Source organism: Cryptomeria japonica, chromosome 5 (assembly GCF_030272615.1).
Source record: "Cryptomeria japonica chromosome 5, Sugi_1.0, whole genome shotgun sequence".
In the NCBI taxonomy this organism is placed as follows: domain Eukaryota; kingdom Viridiplantae; phylum Streptophyta; class Pinopsida; order Cupressales; family Cupressaceae; genus Cryptomeria; species Cryptomeria japonica.
The window spans coordinates 84,975,787-84,990,906 of record NC_081409.1 but is presented as its reverse complement, the minus strand read 5'-3'; the positions used below and the strand labels follow the sequence as shown (position 1 = coordinate 84,990,906).

Genomic DNA, 15,120 nt, shown 5'->3' with positions numbered 1-15,120 from the left:
ATGAAAATCTCTATTTTCCAGTAGTAGTTTACTTTTTAGATTAATTGCACACATTCATAAAATCAAAACAAAAACACGAAAAACAACAATCATTAAGACAATTTCAGCATACTAGCATAAATTAGATAATTATTTCAGTATCGTTTAACCATTCCGAAAATGTCAAAAACATTTTAAAAACAAAACGCAACTCACAAAACCAATTACTTCCATTTTATTTGAGCAAGAATGTTCCCTACTTAATTGAGCTCTGAACAATCAAAATATTTTCAAACAAACAACCATTCAACATCCAAATATCAAACAGAAACATCAAAATGAGCAAACAATTGAAGCAATTGGATATTCAAAATCCAAAGACAAATTGAAACTCAAACAAGTACAACTCATTCAAACCAAAGGCAGCAGAGGAATCTTGAGCTATCTTGCTAGCTCCTTTGATCATACTGGATATTTAATGCCTATGTTTGGGTTCAGATTCAGTAAAAGCGACTTAGAAATAACTTAGGGAGAGTTTACCCACTCCTACAGCCACCAAGGTTGTAAATAGCCACCTTTAATCAATCTAGCGAGAAAATACTCACTTGGAAGGGATTGAGATAGCACCCCTTAACAAGCTCTTGAATGAGCAACGACTCATTTGGATGCTTTCCTTGAGATAAACCGGCAAAATGTTGATATCCTCCGCATAAAAACCTCATGCCAACAAAACGTAAGTGGTCTTCTCTGCATATTCCTTCCACATGAAGAGAATGGCCCACCTCACTAACCACCACTACACCTACCTTTGCCAGACGAGCAAGAGTAACCATGTCACCTATCCAATCAGCATTAACTGCCATGTGTGAGCCATTTTTGGGTCATAAAGTAAAATGTATGAACTAACAATCAATCATATGGAAAGAGCATTGTTCTGGAAAAACACATATGAATAAAAATCAGTGATTTTTGAGATGTCCCAAACTCATCTTTACTGCTTTGATGTTTGCATTTCTATGGCTAGTAGAAACTTTGACACTAAATTGCATGTATTCTCGGATACTTGCCAAAATGACATTATGCACATTAAAACAGGCCAAAAGAAAGATAGCTTTAAGCAAATAGATATTTTTCCACTTAATGTCTCGTGCTTTCAACTAGTAGTTTCCTTTTCAAGACTATATGAGTCAGTTTGCAAGTTCTCTTCGCATTTGCAAGTTTAGGAAGCCAAACTTCTTCATCCACATTCAGTTGTTCATTCCTTGTTTGTTTTAACCGAAATTCACTTCCCTGATCAGACTGTCTACTCATTTTCTGCCAAGATTTGCTACTGTCCTAGACAATTTCTATCTTCCAGCTCTCTGTGCTCTCCAGGAACCTTTTCTCTTTCGGTTTCAAACTTTCAAAAGCTACGGTGCTGTCAATTCTCTTCCTGCAATCCAAGCATTGAGCATTTTATCAGTTGCCGGATCAGGGTAAAAGCCCTTGGATTTCATTTCTTCATAGTATTTATGAGCTTCTTCTGTTCTACCATTTAGGAATAGCCCATGTATCAGAACACTGTATGCCATGCGATTTGGACTATGACCATAGTCACCCATATTATGCCATACCTTAAACACAACTTCAAATTCACACCTGCGACAGAATTTCCTGATCAACATGATGAATGTCTCCATGGTGGGAGTGCACTTACTCTTTATCATTTTCTCAAAGAGCTCCATCGTTTCTTTTGGATCCTCCAAGGCACTAAAAAATGCATGAAAGGCTGTGATAGATGGTTTAAGACCGTTCTGAATCATCTTGTCAAAGATCTTATATGCATCTTTCAAATTTCCGGCCTTACAAAAGCCCTTAATTAGAGATAGATATGTAACCGCATTTGGAGTAAATCCTTTTTCTGCCATTACATTCAAGAGAATGTATGCCTCCTTAAAACATTTTTCTTTAGCCAAGGCATAAGCAGCAGCATTATAGACCTTCAGATCAGGAGCATAATTTCTCCTCTTCATCTGTTCGAAGAGTCTAATAACATCATTGAGATAGCCTGCTTTGGAAAAGCAACAAATCATACAACCATAGGAACAAGCATCCAGATCAATTCCATTTTCTATCATAACCGTCCAAAACCTTTTTGCTTCTGTAACACTCACAATTATATTGCACCACCCGTTAAGAACAATATTAAAACTTTTCGTCTCATAAGCAAAAGCACTCTTCTTATGGTAAAGCAACTGCTCGGCATCTTCAACATTCTTGTACTTGCAAAGAGCACTCAGCAGGCCACAAAATACATTGATATCTACCTTCAGCTTAAATTTTTCCAACAAATAGAAAGTCTTTACAGCTTCTCCAACATTACGTGCAGCTGAATAGCTTTCTATCATGATCAACAGAGTCTCAAGCCTTACCATCGATATTTCGTCCCTTACACCCTGCATTTTTCTGATCAATGCCCATGCAACATCGAATTGTTTCCACTTCCCTAACATTGAAATCATTGTATGGTATGATCTTATACTATGCTTGTAGTCTGGTTGTGAAGTGGCCCACAGAAAACATGTATACGCAGACTGCCAATTATTTTGAGCTCTAGACAATACCCTTTGTACCAGGTCAGATGTAGCAACTAACCCGCTTTTTTCCAGTGCTGACCTTGCGTCATGACTCGAACCCTCAAACTTCCTCAAGATACACAATACTCTTTCCACATTCCTTTTAAGACCCTTTGACTCTCCATGCCCTTTTTTATTCTTTTCGTTACTCTCACAATCTGATATTTCTTGCACTGCTTCAATGCCCCCCTCATTCTTAACGCCTTCTCCTGTAGAGTGAAACCTTTTGGAAAAAAATGCAGTGAATCTAACATTTTTTATCGAATGACTATATACAGAACCCAGGTACATTGAATTATGTAAACATTTTTGGTTTGTGTCTGGGGGTTTACGAAGGTTTGAAAAGGGCTTACTAGGGGTTAGGTAGGGTTTATGAGGGTTGAAAAAAGGTTTCGCGGCAGTTCTGATCTGAAAATGGTAAATGCTTAAAATTTTGTTAAATAGCTTGAAAATACTGGTAGCAGAGTTATTTGCCTCTAAAAACATTTTGTGCAATTATTTCAAGAAACGTAAATAGATCTTTTCATACCTGGAGTTGAAACAGAACTCAAATTGAAGGTCATCATTTAGTAGCCTTCTAAACAAATGTGAGGACATCAGGCGCAACGTGACATCTCATTCGAAGAATTTATCTTGAGGAAACTGGGTGCAATTTGACCTCTCATTCAAATAAACTATTTCGAAATAACAAATCCTGGAAATAAGATTAAATTTTGATAGAGGGTGCAAATAAATTTGAAGTTTGGTTTTTTCAATCAATTTTGTGGTGTTTCATATTAGAAATATTATTTAAGAAGACAAAATAAATTTAATCTTGATGTAAAAACTGTTAATAGAAAATATTTATTTTCATATCACAAGAAAAATGACTATTATGATATATTGTTCATGTTATTAGAATAATTTGATTTAATGAATTAAATGCATTGGATTAGATGCCTATATTAAAAACATATATTTACTTTTATATTGACTATTCCTAACATAAATCAATAGGAAGAAAAGTAAATGACATTTTTACAATTATTCAAAATTGAAAATTAAATGTAAACAATAAGATTATTGTTCAATTTTTTAAATTCTATATGTTCATTGGTTAGACTAATAAAAGAAAATTGAAAACATTATATACATTAATAGTATTGAGATTAAAAATAGATATAAAATAGATAAAAAATATATAATTTTTTCATTAACCTTTATTAAATATTATTTGTCTTATTGTTAATTTTTAAAATCTATTAAACTAATAGATGTAAATTTTAATTATTTTAGTGCTAGTTATTTTAATCACAATTTATCTATTTTTTTAATCACACATTTTCAATTAATTAAAAGTGATTCAAATAATGTCACAACTTTTTTTAATTTTAAATTAAGTAGTAAATACACTCAAATATGTGCATCCTTTGTGTTGCATAGACATTTTTGGTATTCATTGGCCCACAACCTTTTGAATAAAAATAATGTCATTTATCAAATAAGACAATAAATAAAATAAAAAAGTTACATTAAAATAAATTTGCACTATTAACTTTTTTACAACAAAATAAAAAATGTTAAAAGATTCCATAGCTTACATCACTAATAAGATTGTTCACAACTTTCATCCAATAGAATGGTAGATTTGATATTTTAAAAGAAATTTGAGAAAAACTAGACATTATAAAATGCATCAAACTATTTTAATTCTAGCATCTTAGTGGTTCATTTGTTACAAACTAATAAAACCTAGTGAATGAATTAGTATTCCTAAAAGGAAGTTTTGGGAGACCATTAAAAATAGAAAGTAACATACAAGGTTATGTGTGTGTGTGTGTGTGTGTGTGTGTGTGTGTGTGTGTATAATGGTTAAATAGTAGTTTTATGGTTCTTGCCACCAAAGTTTAATGTTGCACGAATGTTATTGTTTGAGTGTTTACCTTAGGGATGAGGTCCCCCATTTGTGATGCTCATTTATAGCTCCCAATCAAAAGCACATCTCGAGGATGAGGTCTCCTTTTTGTGACTTCACTCATTCATAGCTCTTGATCAAAAGCATATCTCAGAGATGGATTTTTTTAATGTTTTTGTACCAATGTAGGGAACATTGTTGGCATTTGCATGAAGATTGCATTAATGAAATGTTATGTTGTCATTGATCTCAATTAACCATTAATGAAGTTGTTATAATGTTGTTTTGTAACCGATAGGGAGAGCTAGCGAAGGGAACTGTAATCGATAGGTGAGTTTGTGAAGTGAACCGGTATTGCTAAGTATTGGAGAGTTGAACCGGTAAACCCTTCCTGTTGATATGATAAACCCTAACCGATTAAGTTTGGTGAATTGGTTGTATGGTTTATGATCTCGTGATGAGCGGTAATGATTATGACACCTATGCATGTTGTATGAGAAGAGTTTCAAAGTGTTTTTGGCACATTGAGATAATAGTTTTAATCTTGGGAATGAGCAAGTATATTGCATGTAATGCAAACCACGTGATGAGTTACAAAGTTCGATGAAGCGGTGATCAAGGAGCAGTTGAGACTATCTTGAATGATGTGCAGAGATTGTTATGTAATCCAACGGTCATACTTGAATCGACTTGTTTTTAATCTCTATGAGAGGATTAGGTTTTTGTTGTGTTACCGACCTATTGATTTGTTTATAAGGTCGATGAGTTGTTTTGTCTCAAATTTGGCAAAGTTGTAGTTGAGTGTGGTTGTCGAACCGGATGATGTATTTGCAGTTTGTGTAAAGGCAAATAGGAGCATGAAAAGGATCTGAACAAGCAAGTGTAGTTCTATTCAAACATATCAGCAAACCCATGTTGTTTTCTAACAATTACAACAGTTAAAATCCCCTAACTGGGTAAGCTCTAACAAGCTTAGTATTATTCAAATCCTCTAACTAGGTGGTCCATTATCTTGGATTTCAAATCCTCTACTGAGGTTACTCCTCACAGGGTATTGCTTCTAATAGGGCATTATAGTCAATCCCTTAACTGGGTGGTCCCTAACAGGATCTGTTCTTAACAGGACTTTTTGTAAAGCTTTAACAGGCTTGGCTCCTAACATGGCGAACTTCAGAAGAGTTCAGATTACTTGTGGGTATTCATCCTCGCTGTGGTTTTTCCCATTTGGGTTTCCATGTCAAAATATTGTGTCAAGTGGTGAATGTTTTTGTGGTTATGTTTATTATGGTTGAATTGCTTAACTACTTAATCCACTTTGATAAGCTATGTTAACCGGTAACAATCTGAAATAGGGTTTTACTTATGTTAGTAAAGTATTTGGATGTTTGTGAGTTTCAAGTTGTTTACTGTTAGTCTATTATAACAATTAACCAGTTTATCTTGACAGTGATATTGCATTTGTAGTTCAGTGGTTTAACTTGTCAGTTTAGAGTTTGCTTTGAGAGGTTGATTCTGAGATTGGTGAAAGTTTATATCAGTTTTCTATCTACTAATTCACCCCCCTCTCACTAGTTGATCGAATCCTTATTTTTTCATCATACCATCAATTGGTATGAAAGCTTCTCAGGTCCTCTAAGGTCTAAGCCTAACGGCTTGAGGTAAAGATCTTGTAGAACATGATGAAGAAGGAAGGTCTGAAGTTTAATAGAGATAACTACAAAATATGGAGTGATAGAATGAAAATTTATATTAAGAGTCTAGGAAATCAATACTGGTAACATATTCCAGTACTCAATATGTTGCACCTAGTGGGATTATGATAGATGATCAAAAGAAAGAGCAATAAGAAAATAATCAAGCATTAAAGGCTATTATCAGTTCTTTGTCTGATGCAGAATATGTAGATGTCCATGGTCTGGAGACTGCATATGAGGTATGAAAGAAACTTGAAGAGATTTATAGCGGTGATGAACATGTGAAGATTGCCAAAGAAGAGAGTCTAAGAGGAAAATTTGATGACATGTGGATGGTTGAAGGTGAGAATATACAACAGTATGGTCAGAGGACAAAAGAGATTGTTGGTGAGATCAAGAGTGTTGGCGGTAAAGTGGAAGATGTCATAGTGGTTAGCAAGGTGTTGAGAACCCTTCTACCGGTCTATGATATCTGAGTTGCAGCCATTCAGGAGCTAAAATCAATTGACAAAACTAAGGTAACCCTTGACTCCATCATTGGTAAGCTTATTTCTTTTGAATTAAATGGTTATGATGGTAGTGTTCAGAAATCTGAATCTGCATTTAGAGCTTCAGTTTCTAACCCATCTATGAGGAAAAGTAGATATGTTAGTCAGAGTTATGAATCTAGATCTAGTAGAGAAATTGATGATGAAAACGGTTTGGTTGAGCTTGAAGCATTGTTGGCCAAGTGGTTTCCCAAAGGTAAATTACCTTTGAAATGTTTTGCATGCAACAAGATTGGACACATTGCAGCTAACCGTTCTAATGGTGATAATGAGCACAAGCGAGAGAAGTTCAAGAAGTACAAAGGAAAAGGCAAAAGAGATTGTCTTATTGTAGTTGATGGTGGTATCACTGATGAGGAATCTGAGGGTGATGCTAATGAAGACATTATTTTTGTAGCCATTAAAGAGGAGACGTCTAATCAGAAAGCTTTAGTTTCTCACATGGATAATTTTGATGATTAGATCATTGATAGTGGTTGTTCACATCACATGACTGGTGACCGGAGCAAAATTCTTTCCTTGAAAGAATTTGATGGCGGAGTTTTGAGATTTGGTAATGACTCACCCTACATGGTAAAAGGTAAGGGAACTATTTCTATTAATGGGAAGAGCAGTACAGATGATGTCTACTGGGTTGAAGGAATAAAGCCCAATCTTTTGAGTGTTTCTCACCTTAATGATAGAGGATATCCATTGGAGTTTAAGAATGGTATGTGCAAAATCTATGGGAGCAAAGGTGAACTGATTGCAATTGGCAAGCAGACTAAAGGCAACTTGTTTCACCTGAATCATAAAGTCAACAACTGTTTAATTGTTAAAGTAGATGATAGTTGGCTTTGGCATAGGAGATTTTATCATATAAATTTTGATAACATTGTTAAAGTGAGTAAGTACAAGATAGTGAGAGGTTTGCCTTAGTTGGACAAACTGGTTAATGCTCTATGTAAGGAATGTCAGTTGGGAAAGATGACTGTATGTCGGAAATGTGGTGTCAACCTGCAATAGGAGGAAACATCTCAAACAAACACATGAAATATTGCATTAGAGGTTAGAAATCAATCAAAACAAGTTAAATGAATCTAAACTCTTTAAAATCATTCGTTGCTCCTCTATCTCCAAGGATCTTCAAGATTCAAGGTGGCTCTCAACTTGGAAGAGCACTTGATTCTTTAAGATGACAACCTAAAGAACGAGATTTAAATGATTCTAAGATCTAAATGGAATGCAACCAAGATCCTAGTGATGAATTAGATATGAAACTAGATGATAATAAGATGCAAGATATTCATATGAAGCTTGAACTAGTATGAAAATGATACTAAGATGAAGTTAACATGATATGAGATTAACATGATATATCTAAGATTAGAATGCTATCAAAATGATCTAAAATGCTATTCTATCAAAGAGAGATAATATGCTTAATAATATGAGACTATAAGTTTGATGCACAAAGACTTGATTTTTTTGAAGAAGGAATGGGCTGTATTTATAGGGGAAATAGGGCAATGGATGGTAAAGATTGGATAATCTTATCAAGGGCCAAGATTGAAAGTTAATCAATCCATGTTTACAATTCTCACCAATAAAATGGTGACAATTGTCAACAAGAGATTTCTTGAGAGGAGATGTAAGAAGCATTAAATGCTTGAGAAGACATGAAGGTTACCTTAGGAGGTAAGGGTTAAGGTTAGGTTAGGGTTATCCATTGGATAAAGCTTTTACCCAAAGGATAAACTCGTGTGCAAGGGTTAAAGGGGTAACCAAGGGTAAAGCCATGAATGCTTGATGAGATCCTTGGGTTAGATGGAGGTTGAGTTGGGCAAAAAATCTCTAACCAAGCCAAAAGGGTGAGTTAACCATTAGTTGTTTGGAAGACTTTGGAGACAAATTTGTAAGAGTCCTTCCAAATTTGGGGGAACTCAACAAGTTAGCTTGTTGAAGACATAAAGGCTTTATTGCTTTTGGAAGACTTTCCTCCAAATTTGAGAAGTAACATCCTCAAATTTAGGGAAAGGGGATGATTGAAGGGATTAGGCTAATTTAGAAGTGATTAGAAGAATCTAGAAGGGGTTTAGGAGACAAGTGGGAGATGTAGGATTTTGCAAGTGGGTGGGGAAAATAGAATTTAATTAAAATAAAATTAATTTATTTCAATTGTGGTTGCAACTTGCATTTGTAGGATTTTGCAAGTGGGGGGATTTAATTAAATGTAAATTTAATTAAATGGGCTAGAAGGGGGATTTTGATTAAATGTGAATTTAATTAAATGGGCTAGAAGGGGGATTTTAATTAAATGGATTAGATAGAAGAAGGGTATATTAATTAAATCCTAATTTAATTAATAGGTAATTAGAAGAATAGGGATATTAATTAAATCTTAATTTAATTAATTGGAAGAATTAAGAATAACTAAATGAATAAAATTCACTTAATTCATTGTGCAACTTTTAGGTGTCTACAATTTGCCCCTCTTTGAAGTGATGTGTGTGCACATGTTAATTCAAAGAAAATTTGTCGGATATGTTGTCAAAACTTGATCGATATGATTTTGTGTTTTGAAATCTCAATATGATGCCCCAAATTTGATGATTGATATTGATGATGCTCCAGATATGAAGAATTGATTTGATATGAAAATTTGATATGAGACTGATGTTGAGATTTGATATGATAATGCCCCCTCGAGAGATCGTTCATGCACTAAAGGCATGAATGATCTCTCGAAAGAAGAAGAATGCTATTTGAAAGATAGAAGACTGGATAGTGATGACATGCATGGGTTTGATAAGATTGATTAGATTGATGTTACTATTTACTAAGTTGTAATTAGTTTTATGTCCAAAGTCATCCTATATACTTTAGTCAATTAATACTATCGAAATACTCAGTCGGTAAGCACTAAAGCAGTCAGTTACAGAAGAAAGAAGTCATAGAGTTTAGTATACACCGAGCTGTCTACCGAGTAATGTTCTATGTCTATCGAGCAACATAGAGGGTATATCAAGTAATATGAACCAAGTGGAGAAGGTATACCGAGTAATATGAACCAAGTGGAAACGTGTTACCAGATTCATTGAACCTGGACACATATGTGGAAATGTGTTACAAGATCGAGGACCAGGGAACCGTTATCACATAGGAAATTGCACTTCTAGATTTTGTATGATTTTGAGGACATCTATCCAATGAAATAATCCTATGGTTATTCATTCAATGAATCATGTTTGTAAGATCGAAGCATGAATAGATCACCGTCCTAAGAGATCTATTTATATAGAATGAATTGAGGATCAAAATATAGAGAAAAGCATGAGACATCTGTGATAGATAAGTTGAAAAGGAAAATCGTGAGAAAGCACAATGTGTTGTGACTGTTATGACTGATAGAGATATTCAAAGGTCACTAAGAAAGATTTCAGAGAATAGTTAAGGGACAGAGTAAACAGAAGGGTTTATCGAGTTAATTTATCAATTACCAAGGTATGCTATGAACAAGGTAATTTCATATTGAGCATATAGAATCTGCTATAACATTTCAAATGAAAAAGTTGCAGATATTTGTAAAGATTTTGATTGTATTATTTTGAGTTGTAATAGAAACCTTTAACAGGGTAAAAGACTCTAACAAGGTCTATAAATTGTAAAGCCTTTAACCAGGCGCATCATTTTGTATAAGTGTTGTAAAATCCTTTGGCAAGGTAGATCTAAAGATCTTGATACTCCTAACATGGTAAGCTATCAGAAATAGCTAAACATGTAGCTCTAACTGAGCAACCTTTATTATTGTAGTAGTGAAGTTGTGGGTGCCATCCCCACCATAGTTTCTCTCTCTAACAAAGAGTTTCTGCGTAACCAAAATATATGTGTTATGGAGTGAAATATGTATGAATGTCATTACTATATTTTAGCTTTATATTATGTTTTAGCAGTATTTAGTTTATGCTTAATAGTAAAGTTATTGTTGAAGAAAAGTTTTGAAGTATTGATTCACCCCTCCCCTCTCAATACATTAGCTTTCCTAGTTAGACCTAACAATTGGTATCAGAGCTTCAATCTTGGAAAAGGGTTTAACAGCCTAAAGAGAAAGATCTTATCAATGGAAGGCTACAAACAGTCTCAGAGAATTGTGAATCTTCAAGAAGAGTTGGATCATGCTAATCAAGTGATTGCAGACATGCAAAGACAAATGCAAAAATCACTGAAAGTCAGAAGAAGGTTGTCTAATGATTTATAGGACTCACAAGAGCTGGTGGAACAAATTGAGACATCATCTGAGAACAGTATATCTGAAGAGACTGAAGAAATGATTGGAGTATTGAAAGAAAAGAACAAAGCACTAACTGAACAACTAAAAGCAATGAAAAGAGAACATGAGCATTTCAGCACACAGATGACTAAAAATCTTGATGCATTGAGGACAACCGAGGATAACATAAGAGATATAGAAAGAGAAAAACAACAGCTTGAAGCATTAGTATCTGAAAAGAATGATGAAATTGCAAGGATGACTGGAATTCAACATAAACTGTCTGATCAATTGGGTTATGCACATCATGAAGCAAATCTGAAAGATAATGAGAATCAAGCATTGAAACTTGAATTATCAAACTGACTGGTGAACTTTAAGCAGAGAAGAAATCAAAAGAAACACTGAAGAAAAGTTATGAAGCATAAAAAATGTTGGATGAGCAACTGAATATGAAAAGACCCAACAAAGTTGCAGGACTTGGTTACACAAGAAAGGACTCTACCGAGAAAGGAATCAATACCACTGAGAGAGGATAATCATCAAAGCAAGCTGGAAACAAGAAGAACATCAAAGGAAAGAAGCCTATTTGCAACTACTGTGGAAAACAAGGACATACTACCAACATGTGCCAAATAAGAAAAGGTAAGCAACCAAATGTTACTAGGTCTGATGGTTATTGTTACAACTGCAATAAGTATGGTCACACATCTAATCAATGTAGGACAAAGTCTGTTAGCAATTATCAGAAGGCAAAATTCAAGGGGTTTTGTAAAAACTGCAATAGATATGGACACAATATCGAGAAGTGTTGGTTTAGACAGAAGAACTATATGTGGTTTGCACACCGAGCAAATACTAGAAGCTATCGAACTCACACGGATCTTAACCAACAATATACTGCAGTACCATGGGATTACAATACAAGGATATGGTGTGAATGTTGTGGAAGATATGGACATATAAGTGCCAACTGCTTTATAAGGTTTGGAATGAACAACCGAAGATGATGGAGAAATCCCGGTATGGCATGTTATCAATGTCACAAAGTTGGACACTTGGCTAGAGATTGCAGAGATCAACCCAGAGGAGATACTGAGAAAATAAAAAGCAAATTACAGATGATTTGGAAAAAGAAGGAAAATGGGTCAACTAATGAAGAAAGCACCTTACCTACTGAGTTAGGTGCATCTACTTCGAATTAATCGGTAAAGGTATGAAGGGACTCCATTCTCTCAAGGTTAGATCTTAATAGTTCCTATTTTATCATGTACTTTATTCCAAAATCTGCATAGCTAAGATGCAATAGCAAGTTTGAAATTTTATCTAGTCTTTTGGAGTACCAGAGAAGTCGATAAATGCAGGAAGCTTGTCTAGTCAGTAAAAGCATAAAAAGGAAGGTAATCGGTTTAGTGGAACCAAGTGCATTCAATATTTTTTGACCTAATTGCACGGAGCCCGATAAGATAAAATATGTATTTAAAGCTCTTTGCGCGGTCATTTTACACTTACCAAGTTTTCAGAAAGTAGAGCTAAGCGATTCAAAGGCGATCAAACCTCTCCCGAGCGAATTTCAAGGTATTTATACAACAATCTCAATGCATTTTCAAAACCAGTTGAACGGTCATTATTAGTTGTGAATATCTACTTTATATTTACTAAGTGGAAAGCGTTTGTTGGTTAAGTTTTCAAAACCTAAGCTCTTTCATTAGTAGATATCCGAAGTTTGAAATGGCTCCAAAGATTCAGAAACCCGTTGTAGTTGAGACCATTGAGAAGCCCTCACTGAAATATTCCTTACCTCCCAAAGTAGCATCCGAACCCAATGATAAAACAACATTTTATCTCATTCCGGATAGGGTTCTACTGGTAGAGGATGTCAAGTTTTACACTAAGTGTCGTGTAGAGGAGCTAGGTCATACCAAGATCAAGGACATGTATGATGAATTATGCACCGATGGAAATCTGGATAGCAAATATGAGCACATCAAAGTCAAGGGATTAATTGAAGCCCTAACCTACCCGTGAGTCTTCAAACCCCATTGGGTTAAATTTATCTTGAGCAGATTTCATGATGATTTTATGTGGTTAGAGGAGCAACCATTCAAAATCACCAAGGAAATCATTCACTTAATAACCGAATACTCTATATTTGACCATGCCCGAGCTCAGAAAATGATATCACAAAAGGAATTGATCACTTTAACCGAAGCTGAATCTTATTACAGAGGTTTGAAATTGAATAATGTTACAGATGCAAAACTAAAGTTTGCAATTAGAGTCATAGGTTATTGTTTCTTTCAATCAGCAAGGGAAAACAGTGTACCATGTGCAGCTATTGATTTAGCTTACAAAACTGTGAAAAAGGGTATGAAGATTGATGTATGCGAACTGTTGTTGAAAATTTTATTTGAAAATCTCAACACCATAAGGAAGCCGAAGAAGAACAACTCAACAAACACACTAAAGTTTGGGTCACTCTTAGTATGCATGTTATTCTATTTTCAGAAATTCTTTCCATTAGTCGGTAACGTAGTTTGGGAGCTACACCGACCAATCACCCATCAAATAAATGACTTCATCAATTAGCTAGGTGATAACTTCAATGAAATAATGGATGATTACTTCAGCAAATTTGAGGAAAAGATACATAACAGGTACAAGATCCCACCTCAGTTAGTGGAGAAATATAAGGATGATATATGTTTTGAAGTGGACACCGACTACTATTATATCAATGCAGTAGAACCAAGGACTCAATCGCTACCGTCCATGGGTTATGAGATGGATTTTGACATTTTTCAACAATAGATAGATGCCTTTCTTGCACTTCCAAGGCATGCTACCAAGATCAGGTACGGTACCTATGAAGAGGTCAAAGAAAAAGTTAAGATGAGCATTGTAGTACCTAAGGCTACAAGGAAATCAACCAAAATGATTAAAGTATTAACAAAGAAATTTGGAGAAGCTTATTCCTCCACTCCTGTCAAGAGTGATCAACTCATCACCGAGGAGGAATCTGAAGCTCAAGAAGCAATAATTACATTGAGCACCAAGTTGCCAAAAGGAAAAATTTTGAAAAGGAAGAAACAAGATACATCATAGGTATCACCGACTCCTCTAGTGAAGCGCCCCAACACTAGATCATCTGCAGTGTCACTGAGTAAAAAGCAGAAAAATGTTGCAATGCCTAAGGCAACAAGAACTTATAAGAAGTCTACTCGGAGACTCATTTTGAATAAAGAGTCAAGTGACACCGAATCTGAAGACATAAGTAAATTTCAGATTGTTAAGAGTACAAAGGAAAATGTACACAATATTGATAATTTTTGCACAAATCTGAAACAATATGGTGGATTTGGAGCATTCAGATATGTCAAATATGACTCCAAAACTGAAGATGAGAAGAGACAAATAGAAAAGGAAATTGTTTGCACACTTCTAAAATTCTCAGTAGTTCCATTGGAAGTAACTGAATTTCTTCCTAAAGCATTGTACTCACATATTGACACTAGGTGGCAATATGCTATGGATTCGGAAAAATAGGTCAAAGAAAGAGTTTTGGTACATCTCTTTCCAGACATGCTGGTACAAGACATAAGCAAATATTTGAAAAATTATAAGACCAACTTTCAAGTAAAGCAAAGAGCCATGAAAATGATGAATGGCCTTTATCTTGAAGTTGAAGAGGAAACCAAAGTCAAATGGCAAGAAATTTTTAGAATCAAGAGTGTTGGTGAGCAAGGTGAAGTTGAAATAGTTGATATCACCGAGCAAGATCATGTATCAACTATACAACTTGATGAGAATGTCATGGACACCAAGGTACAGGAACAGGAAATGATAGAAGGAAATGCCTATGCCAAACTGGTATCAAGTGAATTAGTTTTGGAACAAGTCAAATCCTATCCTTCGGTAACTCAGCAAGTTTCAACCGAGACACCTCAGGACACTGAACAAGGCAAAGAGGGTCAACAATCTACCAAAGGAGAATCTACTTCTTAGGCCACTGGGGAATAGACTTCTCAAGCACCTACAAGCACTGAAAATGTTACCACTGAGACCCCAAGCAAGGATTCACCGAAGGCTACATCTGAGGCTAAAGAAACTGACAAAAGTGTTGCCTCTACCGAGCAACCTA

At 35.0% G+C, this 15,120-nt stretch overlaps 1 protein-coding gene and 1 long non-coding RNA gene across 2 annotated transcripts; both read right to left on the bottom strand.

The window, feature by feature from the left end:
- Positions 1-329: 329 nt before the first annotated feature.
- LOC131076356 (pentatricopeptide repeat-containing protein At5g15010, mitochondrial) lies at positions 330-3,125 on the bottom strand. The gene has a single exon (XM_058013499.2). It carries the CDS (start codon positions 3,078-3,080, stop codon positions 1,389-1,391), a length of 1,692 nt encoding a protein of 563 aa, XP_057869482.2. The 5' UTR covers positions 3,081-3,125; the 3' UTR covers positions 330-1,388.
- LOC131076357 (uncharacterized) lies at positions 330-3,335 on the bottom strand. Its single transcript, XR_009113345.2, has 2 exons — positions 3,124-3,335; positions 330-817 (listed from the first exon to the last, which is right to left on the bottom strand). It is a non-coding gene; the product is annotated as an uncharacterized LOC131076357 (long non-coding RNA).
- Between the last annotated feature and the right edge of the window lie 11,785 nt (positions 3,336-15,120).

Bases quoted from the DNA above. Each gene is read 5' to 3' on its own strand.
- LOC131076356 (XM_058013499.2), bottom strand. From the start codon at position 3,080: ATGTTTTTAGAGGCAAATAACTCTGCTACCAGTATTTTCAAGCTATTT.